The sequence below is a fragment of the Chinchilla lanigera genome, unplaced genomic scaffold, assembly GCF_000276665.1.
Source record: "Chinchilla lanigera isolate Chin_1 unplaced genomic scaffold, ChiLan1.0 scaffold00015, whole genome shotgun sequence".
In the NCBI taxonomy this organism is placed as follows: Eukaryota; Metazoa; Chordata; class Mammalia; order Rodentia; family Chinchillidae; genus Chinchilla; species Chinchilla lanigera.
The window spans coordinates 21,215,829-21,236,443 of record NW_004955416.1 but is presented as its reverse complement, the minus strand read 5'-3'; the positions used below and the strand labels follow the sequence as shown (position 1 = coordinate 21,236,443).

The 20,615-nt window shown below is 59.3% G+C and overlaps 1 protein-coding gene across 1 annotated transcript in view; it reads left to right on the top strand.

Annotated features, from left to right (window-relative positions):
• Positions 1–15,421, top strand: part of Rgma (repulsive guidance molecule family member a) — a gene marked incomplete at its 5' end in the record, with an annotated part of 40,809 nt that extends 25,388 nt beyond the window's left edge. Inside the window, 2 exon segments of the mRNA XM_005381602.2 lie at positions 6,151–6,665; positions 13,243–15,421. Of these exon segments, the coding sequence (XP_005381659.1) occupies positions 6,151–6,665; positions 13,243–13,950 (1,223 nt within the window). The 3' untranslated portion in view covers positions 13,951–15,421.
• Between the last annotated feature and the right edge of the window lie 5,194 nt (positions 15,422–20,615).

Here is a 20,615-nt window from a genome sequence, read left to right as displayed (position 1 = left end):
CTTCCTGTTGGTGGGTGTGAGCACTGTGACTTGCAGGCCTCTGGATGCTCCTGTTCATCCCACAATGACTGGTCCTGAAGTTTGGAGGCCTCAGGAGGCCTGGATCCAAACCAAACCTGCAAAGCATATAATGCCTCCTGATAGGCCCCTCTGCATTCTTCTAGGGCATCTGTGAGGCGCAGCCCTTGCCCAGGAGCAAAACTTCTCACTTCTAAGCAGGTCCTCTGCCCAAGCAGCCCACCGTCAAGAGGTGCCCCAAAGTGAGAGGGGCTGCTTTGCCATCGTCAGTGTCCACGCAGGAACGGCCCGCTGCCACCCGCCACCCTGTGGGACAGCGAGGCTCCTTCTGCCAGGCCCACAGCAGCAAGGGCGGCTCGCTGTGCAGTCTGGCTTCCTCTTCCCGCTTGCTAGAACAACCGTAGATCTGCTCCAAAGCCTCAGGCTTTCCTGGCCTGCCTTTTTCCTGGGACACTAGCATCAGAAGTCTCAGGTTTGTGCTCTTTTTTTAGATACAACATGTAGAAGCCAGTCCCCCTGGGATCTCCTTGGCAGGTGACACCCCAGCTTTGCTTGATGTGAGCTAAGTTTCCAGTCAGGTCCCTGACCTCTCGGGGCTGTGGTCAGTGATGCAGGGCAGTAGATGCAAGCAGTGGGGTGGCTCTGGGATCGAGGGCCTCCTCGCCACGGACCATCCAACCCAGGCATCCCCAGGCCCCTGGAAAGAGATGGCCCCAGCGCATCCAGTTAGGGCAGTGGGCACTCTGGGTTCAGGGCCCAACTTGTCACTGTCAGCAGTGCCCCTCCTCCCCGAGCTTCCTTCAGCCTCTCTGTCTGCGATGGCAGAAATATCTGCAAGGCTACTCCAGGCCGCTCGGAATTGTAGGCTGCAGGGAGACCCTGAGAGTCACAGATGTCACTGCACAGCACCTGCCCCCGTGACCCCACACAGGCCTTTCTGGGGGAGGGGGCTCAGAAATGGGCTCGGCAATCAAGCCAAGCACGGGGCCAGAAACCACACCAGCCCTTGCCCTCCGCGAGCTGGGTATTTTCCAGTTGGTGTCACCAAGTGAGACTCAGGCAGTGCGCTTTGAAGACTATAGAAGCCGCCCCCGGCCAGCAGTTCTGCACCCCACTGCGGCAGTGTGACCCAAGCCAGTTCTGACCCCGAGGCCTCTGTGATCAGATCTGTACAAGGAAGATAAAAATCTCTGTCCTTTATTCAAGATAGTAGTATAGCCGGGTGTGGTGTTTCATACCTGTGACCCCTGCACTCCTAGATGCTGATGCAGGAGGATCTCAGGCTTAAACCCAGTCTGGACAACTTAGCAAGTTGGCGTGACTCTCTCAAAATAAAAAGTAAAGGAGGGCTGGGCCTGTAGCTCAGTGCAGAGGCCCTGGGTTCAATCCCTGGTACTAGAGAAAGATCATAATAGGATCCAGCTAAAAGGCAGCCTGTCACTGCACAGGCAGGGGAAGAGGGCATTACCATCATGATCCTTTTTTGGAGTGAGGGCCAGCCCTTGTGCCCACCCCACTACCATACCCGCCCCAATCACCCAGTCCACTCCCCTAGTCACCTGCTCGAGGGCAGGGCCAGAACCCCAGCCTCTGTTCATCTTTGGGGCCGGCTGGCCGGTGCTGCTTGGCACGGTGTGCGTGGAAATTCCGAAGGTCTGAGGGTGGATAAGAAGGCATCTCGGGCTGAGATCTGAGGGCTAAAGTTTGCACCCTGCCTCCGTCTAGGAAGCTGGATGGGAGTCATCTGATGTCTGTCTGTCTGTCTGCTGGATGGGGACAGTAAATCTTGGGCTGTCACAGAGGTCAAAGGACACAGGGACAGCGTGCCGCACATACTCGTGCTCGGTACACATTAGCCGCGATTTGCGTCTGCCTCTCCCTAACTTAGGGTTGAATAGAGAACAAAGTTAGCCACGCACAACTCTCGTGGACCTTCCTGAGTTCTCCGGGCTGTGTTGACATCAGCACCTCTTGTTCCTCTCCATGTTCCTCGGGCAGATCCCCATGCACTTTCGTGGCTCGGAGAGGTGGGTGAAGCTTCGCATAGTTACACAGCGAGGGGTGGTTACACAGATAGTTACACAGCGAGGGCTGGCAGAGCTGGATTGGACCCTGGTTGCCTGGCTCCCCCACCACCTCCCAAAGTGCAGTCACCCACATTAGACTCCTCCAGGGCACTGTCCTACAACGCAGACTGTCACCTACTAATGCTGAGGTCCCCCCCCCCGTTCTTGGGGTGCAGAAGTTGCAGGTGTCCCCGTTCTCCTCTCCCACGCAGAGCCCAGGGTCTGTCGCTTACTCATTAGCAAAGGCAGAGTTGGCAGACTTGTGCTTCAGCAGTTTCTGATTGCACCATCGCCCCGAGCGTGGCGGGAGGAGGAGTCATTTTAGGGCACCGTGAGAACTTGGGGAAGGAAGGGAAGGTGACGGGAAGTGAGCGCCCTGTGCCCACAGTGAGGATGTGGAGGCTGGGTTCCCCTGCCCTGCCAGGGCTCGCTTTGCCAGCTTCTTTGATCCCCAGTCCTTCCAAGGAGCCGGGGAGGGTGTCTGTGTGCTGGGCACCCCTGGGTGTGGGGAGACAGGAAAGCAGGCTGCAGAGTGGGTCAGCCTGGTCCTCGGAAGCCTGGCTCCCTGCGGAGCACACTTGGGACCAGAAGGTGCGGAGGGGTGAGGTTTTGCTCTGTTAATCGGCCAGGCTGCTATGACCGCATCACAGACAGGAGGTGTGGACGAACACACTGCTTTCTCTCTATCCTGGAGGCGGAAGTCCGAGGTCTGGGCGGGCGCCCCATGCCTACCTCGCACACTGCTGGCTTCTCCCGGCAGCCTCACCCACATGAACTCCGCTAAGCCCACTGACTTCCCAGAGCCCGCGCCGCATCTACTGTCACACACCTGACCGAGGTAGAAGCTCAGTCTGCAAGTCTGGGGGGACCCAGTTCAGCCCGCAGCACCTCCCTGGTCAAAGGCCGGTGGGAAGGGGAGGCGGTGGGCTGCAACCACCGCTGACCAATGGGACATGTGCCCCCCACGCAGGCCAATAGTCGTCTGGGCCCGGGCTGACCTTGGGGGGCCAGTGGGTGTGGAGGTCAGTGGGGTGAAGGAGCTGGGGGTCTGAGTGGAGGTGGGAGGGTCTGCTGAGTCCTGGGTGCCAGCCAGGCCTCCCGTCGGATCAGGCAGCAGCCAGCCCTGCCATCCCAGCCTTTCCATGACCTCTCACCTCTGAGACGTGTGTTGGACTGGTCTCAGTGCCCGCCAGGTCTCAGGTGTGCCACAGACACCCTCAAAGCAAGTGCTGCCTCTACTGGGCAATCGAGGAAACCGAGGCAGAGGCACGTTTCTCACTACTGCTAGCCAGGAAGGGGGTGGGGTTTTGAGCCGGACGTCCTCCGCCAGTGCCCAGTGTGCCCACACCCGTCACTGACTCCCGCCCACCCACCACTCTGCCCACCCCGGAGTGCTCTGTCAGGTGGCTAAGAAAAAAGGAGACAAGGAGCTTCCCCCTGCTCTGCGGCACTGCTCTGAGCTGGATTTCAAGTCCCGGGCCAGCAGGGCTCTGTCACCATTTTCCCCTTAGGGCTCAAGAACCTGTGGGGTTACCCAGTCTTGGGTGAAAGGCAGGGGTGGGATGCCGCTTAGACCCCACACTGTATGCAGGACAGTCCTGCCCAGCCCACCACAAATGGCCTCTTGGAACTGGTCAGCTGGCCGCAGGGCCCAGGGAGCATGGGGACCACAGCCCTGCTGGCTGAAGGGGCCTCAGTGTCATAGGAGGGTCCCCAGAGAGGTGGAAGTCACTGCGGAGGGGTCTGGCCTCGCCCTGCCTTTTGGAGGGTTCCATGGGTTAATAAGATTGTCAAATGACTTGTTGACACCCAAGGCAGGGCCTCTGCGAGGCGGGGCTAAGGAGGTGAGTCCAAATGCCTGTAGCACCAGGGAGTGGCTGAGACCTCATTGTCACTGCTCTTCTGCAAGATCTGGTGGGGAGCCTGTGGCCAGCACAGCTCCTGCTCATGTCCCAATGAGTTCCACTAGCAAAAGACAGGCAGTGTCCTTCCTGACCTCTTTCTCTTTTGGTCCTGGTGAGGAGTGGAAGTGAACCCGAGCCTGCACGTGGCCATCAGTGAATGCTAGGTCCATGTCCATTTCGGTTGATTTGGCCCCGTGTGCGTCTCCCTAACTCCAGGGACACAGAGGGGCAGGTCAGCATGCCCTGCGCCTGGGACTGACCACGCTGCCAGAGGCCACAGGGGCAGACACGAGGGTTGACAGCTACACCAGCAGGTCTCATATACACCACTCCCTTGGCTCCTCTGCCAGCAGCTGTACCTGGGGTTGCTCCCACCCAGGACATGCCAGTCTCAAAGTCCAGGGGCATCACAGGTTGGGGAGTATTATGCCTTAGCCTGATTTTAGTTTGTAATACAGTGCTGGAGATGAACCCAGGGCCTTTGCACCAAGCTACATCCCCAGCCCTTTTTTTTATTTCTGAGAAGTTCTCATTAACTCACTAAGTTGACCAGACTGGGCTTGAATTTGGGATTCTTTGGCCTCAGCCCCCCAGAGTGCTAGGATTACATGTGTGCATCCCCTCTTCTATTTACATGAAGCTATGAAAACGAGGTATCTGTAGCTCTTCCATTGTGACTTCCTCCCTAGTGTTCATGTACATAAATATGTCGCTTCTCCAAAGGAAACAGGTCCCCCCAGGGACCACCTGAAACAACCTTGTTTTCCAACAGTGTGTGAAGCAGGTCCTATAAGGGGCAGAGCCTGAGTCCCAGGTGCATGTGATGTGGACAGGTGACGTCTGCTGCAGGAGAAGGGTGCCCACCCCCTGGATAGGCAGGACCACGCTGTGAGACCGCTGGGGCAGGTGCAGCAATAGGGACACAGGAGGAAGGTGGACATACCTTTTGTTCATTCTTTACCCGCCCTAAAGTAGTTCTGTGCTTGGTTTTAAGTGCATCTCGGCTGTATAGATAAACCCAGGGGAGCAAATGACATTTCCCAGATCCTGAGCCAATTCCCAGATTTGTGGCCCTGTTCCTCTCTGAAAATCACCCCGATAGCCCTGGGTGGGGGCCCCCTGGTTGGTCCTCCAGCCCCCTTTTCCTGGAATCTGCATAGGAACCTAATGTGCTCCAGGTGTGTGTGCCTGGAGACTCGTGGCCTCTGTGCTGGGCAGAAGGACCCAGAAGCCCGGGAAAGGGCAGGTGCCTAAGTCCAGGTCTGTAACTCACATGTCCCAAAGCCTTGCTTCTCAGGTTTGGTCATCTTGGCTCATCAACGCCAAGGTCTCCACACTTACGAATATTTATTCTTAAAAAATAAACATGAATTAGGGCAAATCCAAGATTACATTCTCGGTAGCTTCCCACCTTGCAGGACAGAGAGGGATGCAGCCACCGTGACCAAGAAGGAAGCTGATCCTCTGTGACCACGCTAATGCCGTGGTAGCGGTCAGCGTTCACAGCTGCACAGCAGATAAACAGCGTTCGCAGTGCCCCCATGCCAAGGCCTGATATTACCCTACCTTCCAGATGAGGATAAAGAATCACAGAGAGGCAGGGTCACCCCTTGGCAGAGCTGGGAACACACTCTTGAGAATGGGGCTTCAGTCTCTGCAAAATTTCCATTGCATTTTGCCAAAATTCTTGGGGAGAACCATGAAATGTAAACAGGTGGGGGAGGAGGCTCTGGGCTCCCACAGAACTGGGCTACTCCTCCTCTCTGCAGTCCTTTGAGCTGCTGGTCCGCGTGCCTGGCCACTGTGGGTATCCAAGGCTGTGCAGATCTAGAAGGTCAGATGGGGCGGGACCCACCCTACAGCACCCTGAGGGAGGGGGGGATTGATGGCTTTGTTTTGTGTTTGTGGAGCTGGGGCTGGAACTTAGGGCCTACACCCCAGCCCCTTTTTAATTTTTAAGGTCTGCCCAGGCTAACTGGAATTTGCAGTCCTCCTACCTCCTCCCTAGTGGCTGGGCTTACAGGCGTGCACCGCCACTGCCCGGCAAGGGGAGTTTTTACCATCTGCGAACATACGGCATGGGTGGCAGGTGAGGTGTGGCAGGTGCCCCGGGGCATTGTCGCTGAGCCGCAGCCCCAACAGCTGTCTCTTGGCCCCCGCAGCCACCTCGCCCTGCAAGATCCTCAAGTGCAACTCTGAGTTCTGGAGCGCCACCTCAGGCAGCCACGCCCCGGCCGCGGACGACGCCCCCGAGTTCTGCGCAGCCCTGCGCACCTACGCGCTGTGCACACGGCGCACGGCGCGCACCTGCCGGGGCGACCTGGCCTACCACTCGGCGGTCCATGGCATCGAGGACCTCATGAGCCAGCACAACTGCTCCAAGGATGGCCCCACCTCGCAGCCGCGCCTGCGCACGCTCGCTCCGGCCGGGGACAGCCAGGAACGCTCGGACAGCCCTGAGATCTGCCACTACGAGAAGAGCTTCCACAAGCACACGGCTGCCCCCAACTACACGCACTGTGGGCTCTTCGGGGACCCGCACCTCAGGACTTTCACAGACCGCTTCCAGACCTGCAAGGTGCAGGGCGCGTGGCCGCTCATCGACAATAACTACCTGAACGTGCAGGTCACCAACACGCCGGTGCTGCCTGGCTCGGCCGCCACCGCCACGAGTAAGGTAAGGGACGGCTCGCAGCCCTCCGTGCCTTCCGCCCCCGCGTGTTCTCAGCGCATGGACGCGTGGGTTAGGACGGAGGGCTCTGCAGACCTTTGCTATGAAGGACACCAACACAGCTCCGCCTCTCCCTGTCCCCCAGGGCAGGGGTCCCCAACAGCCCCCTCTCATTGGTACCCTTCGGCGGCCTGTTAGGAACCTGGCCACACCCCAGGAAGGTTCATCTGTAGTTCCACCCTGATGGCTAGCATCACCCCCTGAGCCCCACCTCCCGTTGGATCAGCGGCCACTCTTCAACCCTACTGTGGACGTCTAATGCGAGGGACCTAGGTTGCTGCTGCTTTGAATAATCCCCCAGCGCACCCACCCACCTCCCAACACACTGAAGTCGGTGGGAAAATTGGCTGCCACAGAACCGTTCCCTGGTGCCAAAAAGGCGGAGACCCCTCCGCAGGGCTTTGTGAAGTCTGTACTCTGGTTTCAGAAAGCAGTGTACATATCTGTAGATAATTCCTAATAGTGGGCAAGTAGAACAAGATAGCATGGTATGTTGTTCAGCGTAAGAGTGTTTTGGGTAAGTGAATTTCTAATGCGTGTATGTTTGTGTGTGTGCATACACTGCTGGGTGCAGATATAAATGGATTTCTTACCAGTGTTGTCAAAAGAAGTTTGGAAGCCCGGCATGGTGGCATACTCCTGTAATCCCACCACGCAGGAGGCTGAGGCAGGAGGATTGCCATGAGTTTGAGGCCAGCCTGGGCTACATAGTGAGTTCAAGCCCAGACTGAACTACACAGGGAGACCCTCTGTCAAAAAAAAAAAAAAAATGTTTAGAGCCCAGCGTGATGACTCTCACCTGTAATCAACAATTCGCGGCCACCCTGAGCAATTTAGCAGCACCCTGTCTCAAAATTTCAAAAAAGGGAATTAGGGACATAAATTAGTGGTAGAGTGCTTGCCTAGCACAGGTAAGGCCTTGGATTTGATCCCCAGCACAGCCAACTATAAGAGTAGAAATGTTCCCCAAAACTGTATTTTCAGACTTATGGAGTAATCTTTTCTCACCTCCGAATGATATCCTGGTGGGACGGTGGAGCCAGTGAAGAGGCGGGGTGGTGACCTGCATGTCTCCATCCTTGCCCTCGTGGGACAGACGTCACACTGGACAGGGGGTCCCTGGCAGGCGTCCTGCTGCGGCTGCAGTTTGTGTCCTGCACAGGGCGCAGCGGACAGTCACACAGCACCTCCGTACAGCTGTATGCATGGGGTCAGAGATGGCTTGTTTTTAAAGGCCCTAGTGATCTTTATTTTTTTTAAGAGGCATAAAGAGATTTATTAGGCAGACTTTAAAGTACATACTCTAAGAAAAATAAAGCGCAGGCCCTCCTAAAAGAGGCACAGTAGTGTGGAGCTGGGGCTGTTTGTGTGCTTCGGTGGAAATCTGTGCAGTCTGTGAATCTAGAGAAAGTTTAAGGCCCCAGGATTCGGACCCATGGTCAAGCTGCCCACAGTGTCAGAGGCCAGGGCGGTGGGACGCTGAGGGCAACTACGGCTGCTGGGCGCGGTCCTGCCCTTTGTCCTTCTGTCCCACCTGGACGCTGAGAGACAGACGGGCCCTGTGCGTCTGGGAAAGAGGAAGACAGGAGGGTGTGAGGACATGCTGGGGCTCCCTCCTCCTCCCAGGGGGAGGCCCATTGGACAGATCAGGAGCCTGAGGTTTGAGGAACCATACAGCCCTCCCCCGAAATGCCGTAAGCCAGAAACACAGAGCAGCCAGGTGTGGTGGCGCACACCTGTAATCCCAGCACTCGGGAGGCTGAGGCAGGAGGATCATTGCAAGTTCGAGGCCGGCCTGGGCTACAAAGTGAGCTCAAGGCCAGGCTGAACTGCATAGCAAGACCCTGTCTCAAAAAAAATCAAACAACAAAAAAAAAACCAGAAACACAGAACAAGGATTTGACCAGGGCCAGAGGGGCCCCAGAGGCCACTGAAAGCCACTTATTTTCTGACCCTAGGAGGCCTCAGCAGGACAAGTCCTGCTCAAACAGCCACTGCCAGAGGCAGCCACAGGTGTGGCCCATGGCCCCAGGAAAGGGTCCTTCCTGTCCGCCCCAGAGTCCCCCTCCCCTCCTCAGATTGAGGAGGGTCTCTGGTGACCTCAGGGTCAGACCTGACCTGCCAGGAGGCCTTGAGACTGGAGAGCAGCTGCAGCCCTCAGAGCCAGGGGCGAGGACTCGTCTCTCCCCAGTTCCAGCCTCTGTGCCCCTGGGGCTTCCTGGCTGGCCTGGCCACAGCGGGTCTGTTTTCCCAGGAAGGCCATGTTGGAAGGCCACGCGTTGGGCAGCGCCAGGCTGGCCCACAAGGGCGTTTCTGTTCCTTCCCACCCTGTCACACCCCAGGAGAGGACAGCAAGGTGACCGGGCGGCCAGGAAAATGTCCACCCCCACCACTTCCCTCTGCGCCGGTGGCCCTGGGCCCTCCCGCCAGGTAGGAAGCAAGCAGATCTTCACTGTGGATGCTGCACCAGGCCCTCGGCATATGTCTGTCCCTCGCCACCCTCTGCAGACACCAGGACCAAGCCGCCTGCCCCACGCGCCCTTCACCCACCCCAGGGCCGTGGCCCTTGCTTGCCAGAGCCAAGATAAACTGTGCCGGAGCCTGAGGCTGCGGCTTCTAAATCTAGTGGCAAATACCCTTCGGGAGGGGACCAGCCTCCCCGCCCCGTGCCCCCGCGGGCTCCTGAGGGCTGGCAGGGGTGTGGGGCAGGTCTCTGTGTGAGAGGGTCGAGGACTCTCAGTGGTGTGAACGCCAAGTGTGATGGCTGAGCTGGAGCAGCTGTGGCGCGGATGGAGGAGGCCGGGCTGCTGGCTCCGGGGGCTGGGGGTAGCATGGCGAGGCAGGCTTCGGGCAGCACACTGCCGGGTGCCACTTCCGCTCTCAGGTGAGACCCTGGGACCCTGAGCACAGCAGCGCTGTCCATGAACCAAGTGGATGAATCATTCATTCATCCATTCGTGGCTTTAATTCCTTCACTGGATCTGAGGGTTTCAAATGCCTGCTCTAATCTAGGCCTACTGCTGGGCACTGTGGACCCCAGAACTACCCAGCAGGGATGGGGGGAGCCCTCATCTCTGTGCCAGGCCAGAGGTTTCCAGAGGGTACGGGGCCATGTGGCAGGGCTGGACCAACCCAGCCGCTGCTGGACTGAGCTGCCTTTGATCTCCGCAGGCCGAGGGCTCGGGGCCTCTGCAGCAGGCTCCTGTGGGGGCCAGTTACAGCACCGGGGCCTGTGGCCGGGCCAGTTTCAGATCTCAGGCCGGATGGGGGCCTTGTGGTCCCTGGGTGAGAAACACCAGTCCCCAGTGCCCTGGCCTGCCCCTGCCTCTTCCTGGAGGCCCCTGCCCGTCTCGTGCCCCCCTGCCGCCCCCATGCCAACCCTGGGCACCAGGTTTCTCTCCCTGCCCGCAGCGCCCAGGCTAAGGAGAACAGAGCCCAGCAGAAGGCGCTGGGCAGCAGGGTGCAGAGGGACTTGGGACCCCGGCCAGTTCCAATGAACTGGCCCCCAAGGGACAGTGGCAAGCCCCGGGCAGAGAGCAGTGATGGCCCAGTGCCTTGAGGGAGGCAGGGAGTTTTTATCCCCCAAATAATGGTCCCCAGCACCCGCCTCTGGCTGCCTCTTCCCAGCTGTGCAGGTAGCACCCATTCTAGAGGCAAAGACACCGAGGCTCGGGAGGAGAGGACCTGGGCTGTCCGCTGCCAGTTTCTCCCCCACATTAGTTTCTCCTGCGACCCCCTCGCCTGCCTGTCATTCTGCAGACTGCATCTCAGGCCGCCGCCCCTCCCCAGGACAGCCCTGTGCCCTGCTGTGTCCCAGCACTGGCTTCGGACCAGGCTGCCGATGAAGCCCGGGCTCACCCTCGTGTGGCAGGGGAAAAGCCCGGGGCTCTGCTGGCAGCGTGCCACTGGCTCTCGACAGGCCCCTTCATGCTGTTGCTTGTGGCTGAGGCTGGCACGGGTGCCAAGGAGAGTAGGCAGCTTGTCAGCCTTTCAGGAGGCGCCAGAGAGAGAGGGAGGGAGAGGGAGGGAGAGATCAGAGCGAAAGCAGCCCTTCCTGTTCCAGGGAGACAGCGATGGCCCTTGGAAAGCGGCCCCCTCCCCAGTGTCTGTGTGGCCCTGCCCACCAGGCAGGGACACTGGGACCACCCACGGTGCAGACCACCCGGCTGGCCCACCTCGCAGGGTGCTGGCGAGCTGCTGGCCGGAGAGGAGACGCAGGAGGCTGAGCCCGTCAAGTTGCCGTCGTGGAGAGGGGTGGGCTCGGGGCTGCGGCCCGGGGAATGGGGCAGTCGAGTCCAGTGCTTCCGTGGCTGCACAGTCCGGGCTGCGCAGTGTAGACCCCTCGACCTTGGCCCGGCCCTGTGTAGACACGCGAACTGTGCCCCTCGCCCCGCAGGTCACAGGCCTGCAGGAGAAAACAGTTAATGGGATCCGGCCCTGCCTACGTTAGTCCTTCTACCAGTGTAATCAGAAAGTGCGACTTTCATTGTTTTCCCACGGAGGCAGGGGCCCAGGGGCCAGCAGTCACTGTGGGCTGCCCTCCTTTCTGATCTGAGGGAGGACTCTTCTTCCTCAGCCACGCTGGCCCTGGGCCTTCTCAGCGTTTCCTGAGGGTCCCCAGCCCTGTGCCTCCCCATCCTGCCTGGTCGCCCCTAACGTCACACAGTGTTGGGGAGCTGCTCACAGCAACGCGCAGCACCAGGGACACCTCCCTTGCTCTTGCCACCCCGTTGTCCTAGAAGGTTCTGGAAGGCCCTGCAGCCTCTACCTCCTTCTCTAGGCACCAGCCCCTGGGGCCAGGCCCATGTATCCACCCAGCTGAGCCACTACTCTCTGGTTCCCCTCAGCCTCCCTGGCCTGGCTGTGCCCGGCCACCTGGAGTGGCAGCCACACACCCCTGGTCTGCGTCTCGGCTCCAGTCCCTACGCTGGACCTCCATGGCCCATCCATCTGTGACTGCCCTGCCTGCGCTGAGGTCCTCCTGCAGCCACTTTGCTTTTACCCTGGGGTCTGACACCTCTGGGACCCCATCCTCGTCCTATACTTGCTGTGAGACCAGGGACTCACTTAGCACTTTGTGACATAGCCACCCCAGCTGTCATCATGCCCTGTAACCAACACACACACACACACACACACACACACACACACACACACATGCCCCAGTGCCCAGGCAGGATCGGCTGCCCTTTGGGGTCCCTGGCAGCAGGTAGGGACTGAGGCTTGGCACTCCCAGGTGAGTGGTCAGCCTGGGCATCCAGGTTCTCACTGCCCTGGCTCCAGGAGGGCACCAGAGCTGCCGGGAGCAGCATTATGGGAAAGGTGGTTATTCCCCTCCCTGTGTCACGCGTGTCCCCAGTCCATGTCGCCTGCTGGCTGGGCTCATGGAGGAGAGAGCGGCAGGCACCGCACATTGGATGACGCCTGCTGTTGGAGACGCACACACGGGCCCTTCTCCCAGGCTGCAGGTGTGGGGCCACCCTCTTTCCTGCGCCTCCTTTTCTCCTCCTAGCAGGGCAGTGCGTGCAGCTTGAAGCCTCTGTCCCTTTGGGTGACCGGCCCCTTCCTGCTTCCCCTCCTCCAGGGCCTGGCTCGGTGTGACCCCTTGCAGCAGGTACCCCTGGCAGCATGGAGACGGTGTTAGCTCGTGGAGCAGATCAGCTTCCTGCTGTTCCTGCTGCTGCTGCTGCTCTAGCAGTTGCCATAGAGGAAGTAGCTTAAACCAACAGAAACCTTCCCCTTATACTTCTGGGCTCAGAAGTCCACCCTGAGCCTGACGAGGCTGAAATCTCACAGGCCTGGTCCTTCTGGAAGCTCCCAGAGAGGATCCACCCTTTGCCTCTTCTGGCTTCTGGCGGCTGCTGGTACCCTCAGCTCGTGGCCTGATACCTTTGGGCACCATTTCGCAGCCTACCACCAATGAGCTTTTATTTTTAATTAGCTTTACTTCTTTTTTTTTGGCTGTTGTTATCATTTTGTGTCCGATTTCTTTTCTTGGTCTTCAGTTTTATGAGTCCATATTTGCAGTACATGATGATGACATTCGTCCTGGGGAGCTGGGCATGTACATAGTGCGGCTTAATTCTTTTTAGGTCCCCTTCTCCTCCCCTGGCTTTCACCTCCCCACATGTCTTGGTCTCCTTCCCATTTTACAAAAGATCAGTCTCCCTGTTTCCTACTATCTTTAATTTGCCCTTTAGTGTACTTACACTTTGGGTTTCTCATATAAGAAAAGCCATAGCTCTGTTTCTGTCATTATGTTGTATCTGTCTATAGAATAAATGACCTTATCTTCCAATTTGGGCAGTGACCTAAAGTTTTTCTGAAGAGTTTTTGGGTTTGTTTGTTCATTTTTTAAAATAAAACGGCGAGTTTGTTTTAAGGAAAAATACTAGTGCCTAATGGTGCAGCTGTAACTGAGATCTGAGCCCCCCCCCTCCCCCCTGCCTCGAGGCGGGGCATCAGAGGTACAGGGTCAGCTTCTCCCCACACCTAACCCACTGCCCTCTGTCCCCACCCGCAGCTCACCATCATCTTCAAGAACTTCCAGGAGTGTGTGGACCAGAAGGTGTACCAGGCCGAGATGGACGAGCTCCCAGCCGCCTTCGCCGACGGCTCCAAGAACGGCGGGGACAAGCATGGGGCCAACAGCCTGAAGATCACAGAGAAGGTGTCGGGTCAGCACGTGGAGATCCAAGCCAAGTACATCGGCACCACCATCGTGGTGCGCCAGGTGGGCCGCTACCTGACCTTCGCCGTGCGCATGCCCGAGGAGGTGGTCAATGCAGTGGAGGACAGGGACAGCCAGGGCCTCTACCTGTGCCTGCGGGGCTGCCCGCTCAACCAGCAGATCGACTTCCAGGCCATCCGATCCCAGGCGGAGGGCCCCGGCGCCCGCAGGCCAGCGGCCACCAGCCCGGCTCCCGAGGCCCCTGAGACCTTCCCCTACGAGACAGCGGTGGCCAAGTGCAAGGAGAAGCTGCCTGTGGAGGACCTGTACTACCAGGCCTGCGTCTTCGACCTCCTCACCACAGGCGACGTGAACTTCACGCTGGCTGCCTACTACGCCCTGGAGGATGTCAAGATGCTGCATTCCAACAAGGACAAGCTGCACCTGTACGAGAGGACTCGGGAGCTGCCCCGCGGGGTGGCGGCTGCAGCGCGGACCCCCGGCCCCCGGCCCCTCCTCGGCCTCCTCGCGCTCCTCGCCCTGCTACCTGTGTTCTGCTAGGTGGTGAGGCAAGGACTCTGCCTGCACCCACCTGAGGGCTGGGGACACCGACCTGGTGCAGATGCCCAGCAGGTGGCCTGGGGTCTCTGCGGTGTTCTGGAGCAGAGCCAGCTGCCGGCCAGGCGGTGGAGGGGCCTGTGGGGCATCTGCCTCACAGCTGTCTCTGGCAGGGGCTCGGAGGAGAGGCCACCCGGCCCTCTCTCTAGTGCACGTGACAAGGTTGTGGTGATTGGTGCTGTGGTGTTTGTGACGGTGGAGCCGTGTGAGAGGGAGAGCGGCTCCGCTCTGCCCCTCTCCTGCTGTGTGAATGTGCAGAACAGAGCCCCCCAGGCTGGAGCCCCCGCCCCGCCAGAGCGACACTGGGAATGGCCCACACGGCCCCTTGCCTCCCCTCGCAATGCACTGAAACAGGCCCAGTGGACCGCTGCACATGCGCACACACACCGCCCCACCCCCCGCACACCCGCACACACAGCAAGCCCACGGGACGGCTGGGGGCTGAGGCTCCGCCCCCAGGCGGGCGGGGCTCCCTCTAGTAGGTAGTACACCCCACAGGGCGCTGCTCTGGACGTTGCTTGCGCCAGCAGGCTGTGCCTCCTGGCACCGCCCGCCCACGATGCCCGCCGCCGCCCGGAGAGCCCTGTGGTTGGAGGGACGCGCGTGTTGGTGTGGGGCTCGGGCAGGGCCGCCCCAGGCTCAGTGCCGTGTTCCACTGTGCTTAGGAAAGACAAGTGCTTGGTTCCAGGTGTCCACACCGAGAAGAGACTCTGACCCTCCATCCCCTCCCCTGAGGCAGGGCAGCCTGGGCAGCAGGGGCTGGGCAGGAGACCAGGGGACAGGGCCAGCTGGCCTGCCCTGTCCTCTGCCTGCTCCTCCCCTGCACTGTGCCAGGAGCCTCACCCCACCCATGTCTGGGCTCTGGGTCAGGAGCCCGTGGCAGGATCTCCCCCTCTGGTCCCTTCCCCGGAGCCCCGTAGTGGTGAGAGACCCCCACCCCGTCCACGGAGCCCAGGGACCAGCCAGGCTCCCAAAGTCTCCGCTCCCAGAGGTGCACCCCGGTCCGGCGGGTCATCTCGCCCCGTCCCCGCTCTTCAGCGTCTGCAGCGGCCCCTCTGCTGTCCCCAGGGACCTCTCATACACTGGCCAGGAGGCTGCGAACTGCGGCTCCCGTCCCCGCCCCCGAGGTCCTGCTCCTTGGCCGAACCACGCTAGGGGTGGGGGGCGCTCAGCCCCGCCCCCCGCAGCTGGGTTTTTGGTTTTTTTCGTTGTTTGTTTCTTTGCTTAGATGATCCCTCTGTTGGAAGTAAAAAGTTGAAGCACTTTATTTTGGTTGTGTTTGATCACATTCTGCTTGGAAGTGGGGACTCCTCACCGCGTCCTTGTATCTGCGGCCGTGCAGAGTGTCACCACTTGTACATACTGTAAATTATTTATTAATGGCTAAATGCAAGTAAAGTTTGGTTTTTTGTTTCGTTTTGTTACTTTCTTCTGGACATCACGTTGGAGTCTGTTTTCGAAAGGACTGCGGGCCCCTCGGGGGTGGACGGTGCGTCGAGGCGGGGCGTGTCTGGGGCGAGCAGCGCCGAGCCCTCTGCTTCCCTGGAGGCGCCGTCTGCCCTTCCCTGGGATGGGTGGGGACGCCTGGCAGCTGCAGCTCCCTGGCTCAAGGGGTGTTGGTGGTTGCGCGGTGGAGGGACCTAAAGGGGCCCCTGGACGTGGCTGGGGGAGTTGAGCTGCGGGACAACCAGCCAGCACAGTCAGTGAGAAGCTGGGCGTGCCATCAGCGCCTCCCTCCCTGCGAGTCCCTTCCCAGGGACGCAGCCCGGGGCCCCCGGTAGGGGGCGGGTCCTCTACTGGCTGCGGTTGCATTTCAGCCCTGCCAGCAGCCCGATGCATCAGGAGTAAATCCGGACCCCTTTTATAGGTAGAGGAATCAGCAGAATTCACTTGCCTGCAAGGTAGAAGCAAGATGGGCACCGGGGTCTCTCTGTCCTGGAGACCCTGCCCTTAGCACGAAGGGTCACCAGGCAGAGCAGCAGTGTAGCTGAGCTGGGCAGCATCCCAGCTTCGCCACGCTGCCTGCTGTGTGACTTTGGGCGAGTCATTGAACCTCTCTGAACCCGCCGTCCCTCCTGGAGAAGCAAGGAGCATCTGTCACTTGAGGTTTGGTGCTTCCGGAGGTTTGTTCCCACACAGTGGCACGCAGGACTGCCCAGTGTTGGCAGGAGGGGGGACAGGCGTGGGAGGGAGGTGACCCGGGAGTCCAAAGAGCGAGGGTTGTAGCAGTCCCAGGCAGGACTAGAACGCCAGGGGTAGGATGGGAATTCCCAGGGCCCTGCTCTTCGCACAGGCTGCAGAGAAATCGGGGGAGCTGGGTTTGCGAGAAAGGAACCCGGCGGGAAGGACAGAACACCTCATCTCACCTGCAGCCCCCGCCAGCAGTGCCAGGGACCTCACCCGCACTAAGGCCGAGCTAGCTCGGGCGCCCGCGCAGAGAGGGACCGCAGGCAAGCCGGGCGCAGACGTGGGGAAATCGCTCGCTCACCATCCCGGGAAAATGCTATAGGACGCTTGCCAGAAAATATTCTTGGTTTGGAATTTTTTCAAGACCCTCCCTGGATTTAACCGGCATGAATTCTCTCCCAAGCACCATGCTACCGGTTGCCCTCCAGAACATGGAAATTTGCTTTTCATCATGAATATGGAACAGGGCGTGACGAGGTAGCGAGTCCGAGGAGGGCTTCAGCTCCCCGCCAACCGCAGGCGGGGCTTGGAGCGCACCCCTCGCCGCGAGCCGCCGCGCAGCAGGGGCCCAGCCAGGTGCCCTGCTGCAGGGTGGCGCCGCCCCCGCCCGTCCTGAGCTCCTGCGGGGCCGGCACCCTCGTGGGGGCTGGGGGCGGAGCTTGGCGGTGGGGGGGCGGGGCCCTGCGCCAGCCCTGGCTTCCTGGGTGGCTCTCCAGCTCGGCAATCAGCAATCGGCCAATCGAAGCTTTTGGAGCTCTTTGGCAAATCAGAATTACTTAAAAACAACTGAACACATGGGGCTGGGGATTTAGCTCAGCAGCAAAGTGCCTGCCTGGCAAGCACAAGGTCTGAGTTTGGTTCCCGGTACCGGAGAAAAACCAAAAAAAAAAAAAAAAAAAAAACCAACTGAACACAAGTTCATTTATAACGACAGGGGAAAGTCGGGCTGTAACCCCAGCTAGTTAGTAGGCTGAGGCAGGAAGATCACAAGTTCAAGGCCAGACTGGCAATTTAGCGAGGCCCAGTCACAAAATAAAGGCCCAGGGATGTAGCTCCACACTCCCCGGCTTCAGTCCTCAATGCGGGGGCGGTGTAGGGGGCTGTGGAGTCTGCAGGGTGTTTGGCTCAGCCTGAGAGCCAGGCAGGAGCAGAGCGAGAGTGGCGCTCGGCTCAGGCAGCGGCCTGACTTGGCGTCAAACCCGGCTCAGCCCGTCGCTAGCTGTGTGGTCTCCCGTGGATTTTTTGAGCCTCAGATTCCATATTTGTGAAATGGAATTATAAGCACCTGCCTCCCAAGGTCGCTATGGAAATCCAGTGAGCTAATGCTCACACAGTGCGCGCACACAGGCCCTGGTGCAGTGCAGGAGACCCCGCGGAAGTGAGGACCCCCTCCCTTCACGTGGGGCGCGCTCCTGCGCCTTGCGCCTTGCGGTGGTGAGTCTGCTTGTTTGCGGCTGGGACTGCGAAAATTGGTGGGCATAGCAGACAGCTCCAGGCAGAGAGAGGCCAGAGGACCGCAGGGAGCGCAGGGAACAGCGAGAGCCCACACGACTCCAGGTGGCGGAGCGGGAAGACCAGGTCCCCCGCGGCTCCAGAGCAGCCGCGGACTGGGGAAGACTCGGTGTTTTATTCCAGTTGCCGGCGGAAGCCACCATGGGCTCCATACGTGGAAGGCTGTGTCTGACCTGGGCCTCCGGAGCGGTCCCAGCTCCAGACAGCCCGGGGGTGCCAGGCAGCGGCTGAGCAGGAGAGGGTGCAAAGGGTGGGCCCTGGGGGATCCTGAGGAGGAGGAGCTGGTGGGGTGGGGGTACACCTGCTGGGGAGAGACCGTGCCATCCCCAGGGGGGCTCAGAGCCCCCTGTGAAGGTGGTGCCATGAGATTTGCTCATGTTAGAAAGCGCGGGCAGACTAACCTTTTGGAACTTTTAAGTGACACGAACCTCCCAGAGCAGTGGTAAGGAAGGCAGCGCTCGTAGGAGAAACTTCCTAAATGAAGGGAAGTGTATTGCTTTGAGTTAACAGCCGATGGCAGTGGCTCCCCCTGAGGGTTAGGGACTCCCAAGGCCACGGCCCAGCAGTGACCTGGGAGCCCTCAGCTTGAGCAGCCCCTGGCCCTGCACTTGGTAAAGGACAGCCGGGTGTGCTAAGGCCAGGTGCTAAATTATGCTGGACGGATGATGCCAACTTCTTTAAGGTTTTTTATTTTTGTTTTTGTCTTTGTCTTTTTGAGACAGGGTCTCCTACGCATTTCAGGCTGGCCTTGAGCTCACTTTGTAGCTGTCTTCGTTACTTTTCTCTAGTTGCTGAGACAAAATACCTGCCGCCCAAATTAAGAAAGGAAAGGTTTATTTAGCTCACAGTCTGTGGAGGTTTCAGTCCATACTCGGCTGGCGCCAAGGCAGAGTGGCACATGGCAGAGGGCAACGCTTCAAGGCGGCACAAGACAGCAAAAGCAGCAAGGGCAAAAAGAGGGGAACAAGCCTCTTGCCCTCTCTTGTATTGTGAGCGGGCTGCCCCTACCCAGGGGATGTGTAGCACCGGCCTAATCTCCAGGCCTTCCTCTTGCACAGGCTCAGGATGGATACAAAGTAAGCACCCTCGCCCCCTGCTGAATCACTAGTTAACCTTCCCAACTTCTCAGACTGACACAATGAAAAACATCCCAGAGCATAAGGGCATGTCCTTTTCACCCCAGGATGCAGAACTGCTGAGTCACTTAGCCAAGCCTCTAGACTCCTCAAATAGACACTATGTATCAACCATAACAGTAGCCTAGGCTGGTCTCCCAACTCCCAAGAGTCCTCCTGCCTCAGCTTCCTGAGTGCTGGGATTACAGGCTCTTAAAGTTATTTTTAAACAGTCTCTCTCTAAATTGCCCAAGTTGGTCTCAAACTTGTGACTTTCCTGCTTCAGCCTCCCAGAGTGCTAGGCTGGCAGTGGCGCTCACATTTAAAAAAGAAAGCTAAAAGAACAGGAGAGGCTTCTCAGATACTAGATGATGTCGTGGCTGGAAGGATCCTGGTTCAACTCCCGGCCTGGCATCTTACTGCTGAGGGGACTGATGCCTTGGTTTCTTCAATCGCACAGCAAAGGTGGGGGTTCTGCTGCCCTGGTGCCTGGGGAGATGGCACAGGAGAGGGTGTCACAAGGGAACGCAGGGAGGAAGTGCCAGGCAGAGCCCAGACCCGTGGCTGAGTCACACCACGTCACAGATTTGCTCATGGAATCAAACTGCAGGGCATGTCATACCCACCAGGTCCTCCGGGCCACCAGCACACACCCAGGCCGGCCTGTGACGCTGAATGGGGGAAGGGCGTCATTCAGGGTGACCCGGGGTGGCACATGGAGTCTTCCACAGTTGAACTCCAATTGGTTGCCTCATCTCTCCGGGTCATCTGGACACACTGAAATGTGCCCAGCCACACAGGCCAGCCGGGGGACAGCAAGATCGATCAGAGACCGCCAGAGAATGGCTCGAAGCCCCCTCAAATCTATTTGTGCATCAAGGGCGGGTCAGCTGTCACAGAGGCTAAGCTGCCTCAGGGCGTGGGAACAGGCCGGAACGGGTCTCAAAAGGGGTTAACAGGGTTGGAAATGGGGGAGCAGAAGTCTCCAATGTCCGCTTAAGGGAACAGCCTAAGAGCTCGGGCCACTGAACCACCCAGCCCCTGCCTGAGGCCAAGCACCAGCCTGGGGGCGTGGCCTCCTGTTTGGTGGCCTAGATGGCCAGGGACGCACAGTGGCAGAGAGGGACCCCCGGGGAGACCCCAGCTCGGCCCCTTCACTGTGCCCCGCAGCTCCTCTACCTCCTTGGGAGACAGAAGAGGCTCTCGAGTCTTGACCAATTCGGCAGCAACTCAGGAAGGTGGATAAGATGGCCAGACGCCCAGACTGAGGTTGCGGGAGGCCGGGTGACCTACTTAAGGTCACCCCTCAAGGTCTGGTTACCCCACCTGCACCCACTGCAGCCTCCTAATTCTGTCCTTGAAGACAGAAAGGGAGCACAAGGACGCCCCAAGCTGTGATGGAGTCAAGCTAGAATTCTGGCGCTGGGGTGAGCAGGAGAGGGCTCTAAGCTCCACCTGGAGACTGAGTGGAGGTGGGGACTCGAAGCCTGGACCCAGAAAAGGGACGGGATGGGAGAGAAGGTCAGGATGGGACAACAGCCCCCGGCTCTGAGCCCTGAAAGGCTCAGGGTCCCAGGACGAGGGGTGCAGGGTGCCAGCGGGCCCTCAGCGGGGGCGTCACGGTCCAGCGTGGGGCAGCCCTTCTGGGTGATCTCAGTCACCATCTGGCTGTGGGTGTGGTCTCACTCCATGCACCGGGAGGCTGGAGTCACCCCCCCAGTGTCATGACAGCTACGCATCCTGGACTCTTGCCACGTGCCAGGCACTCTGCCAAGCGCTGCATGCAGGTGCTGG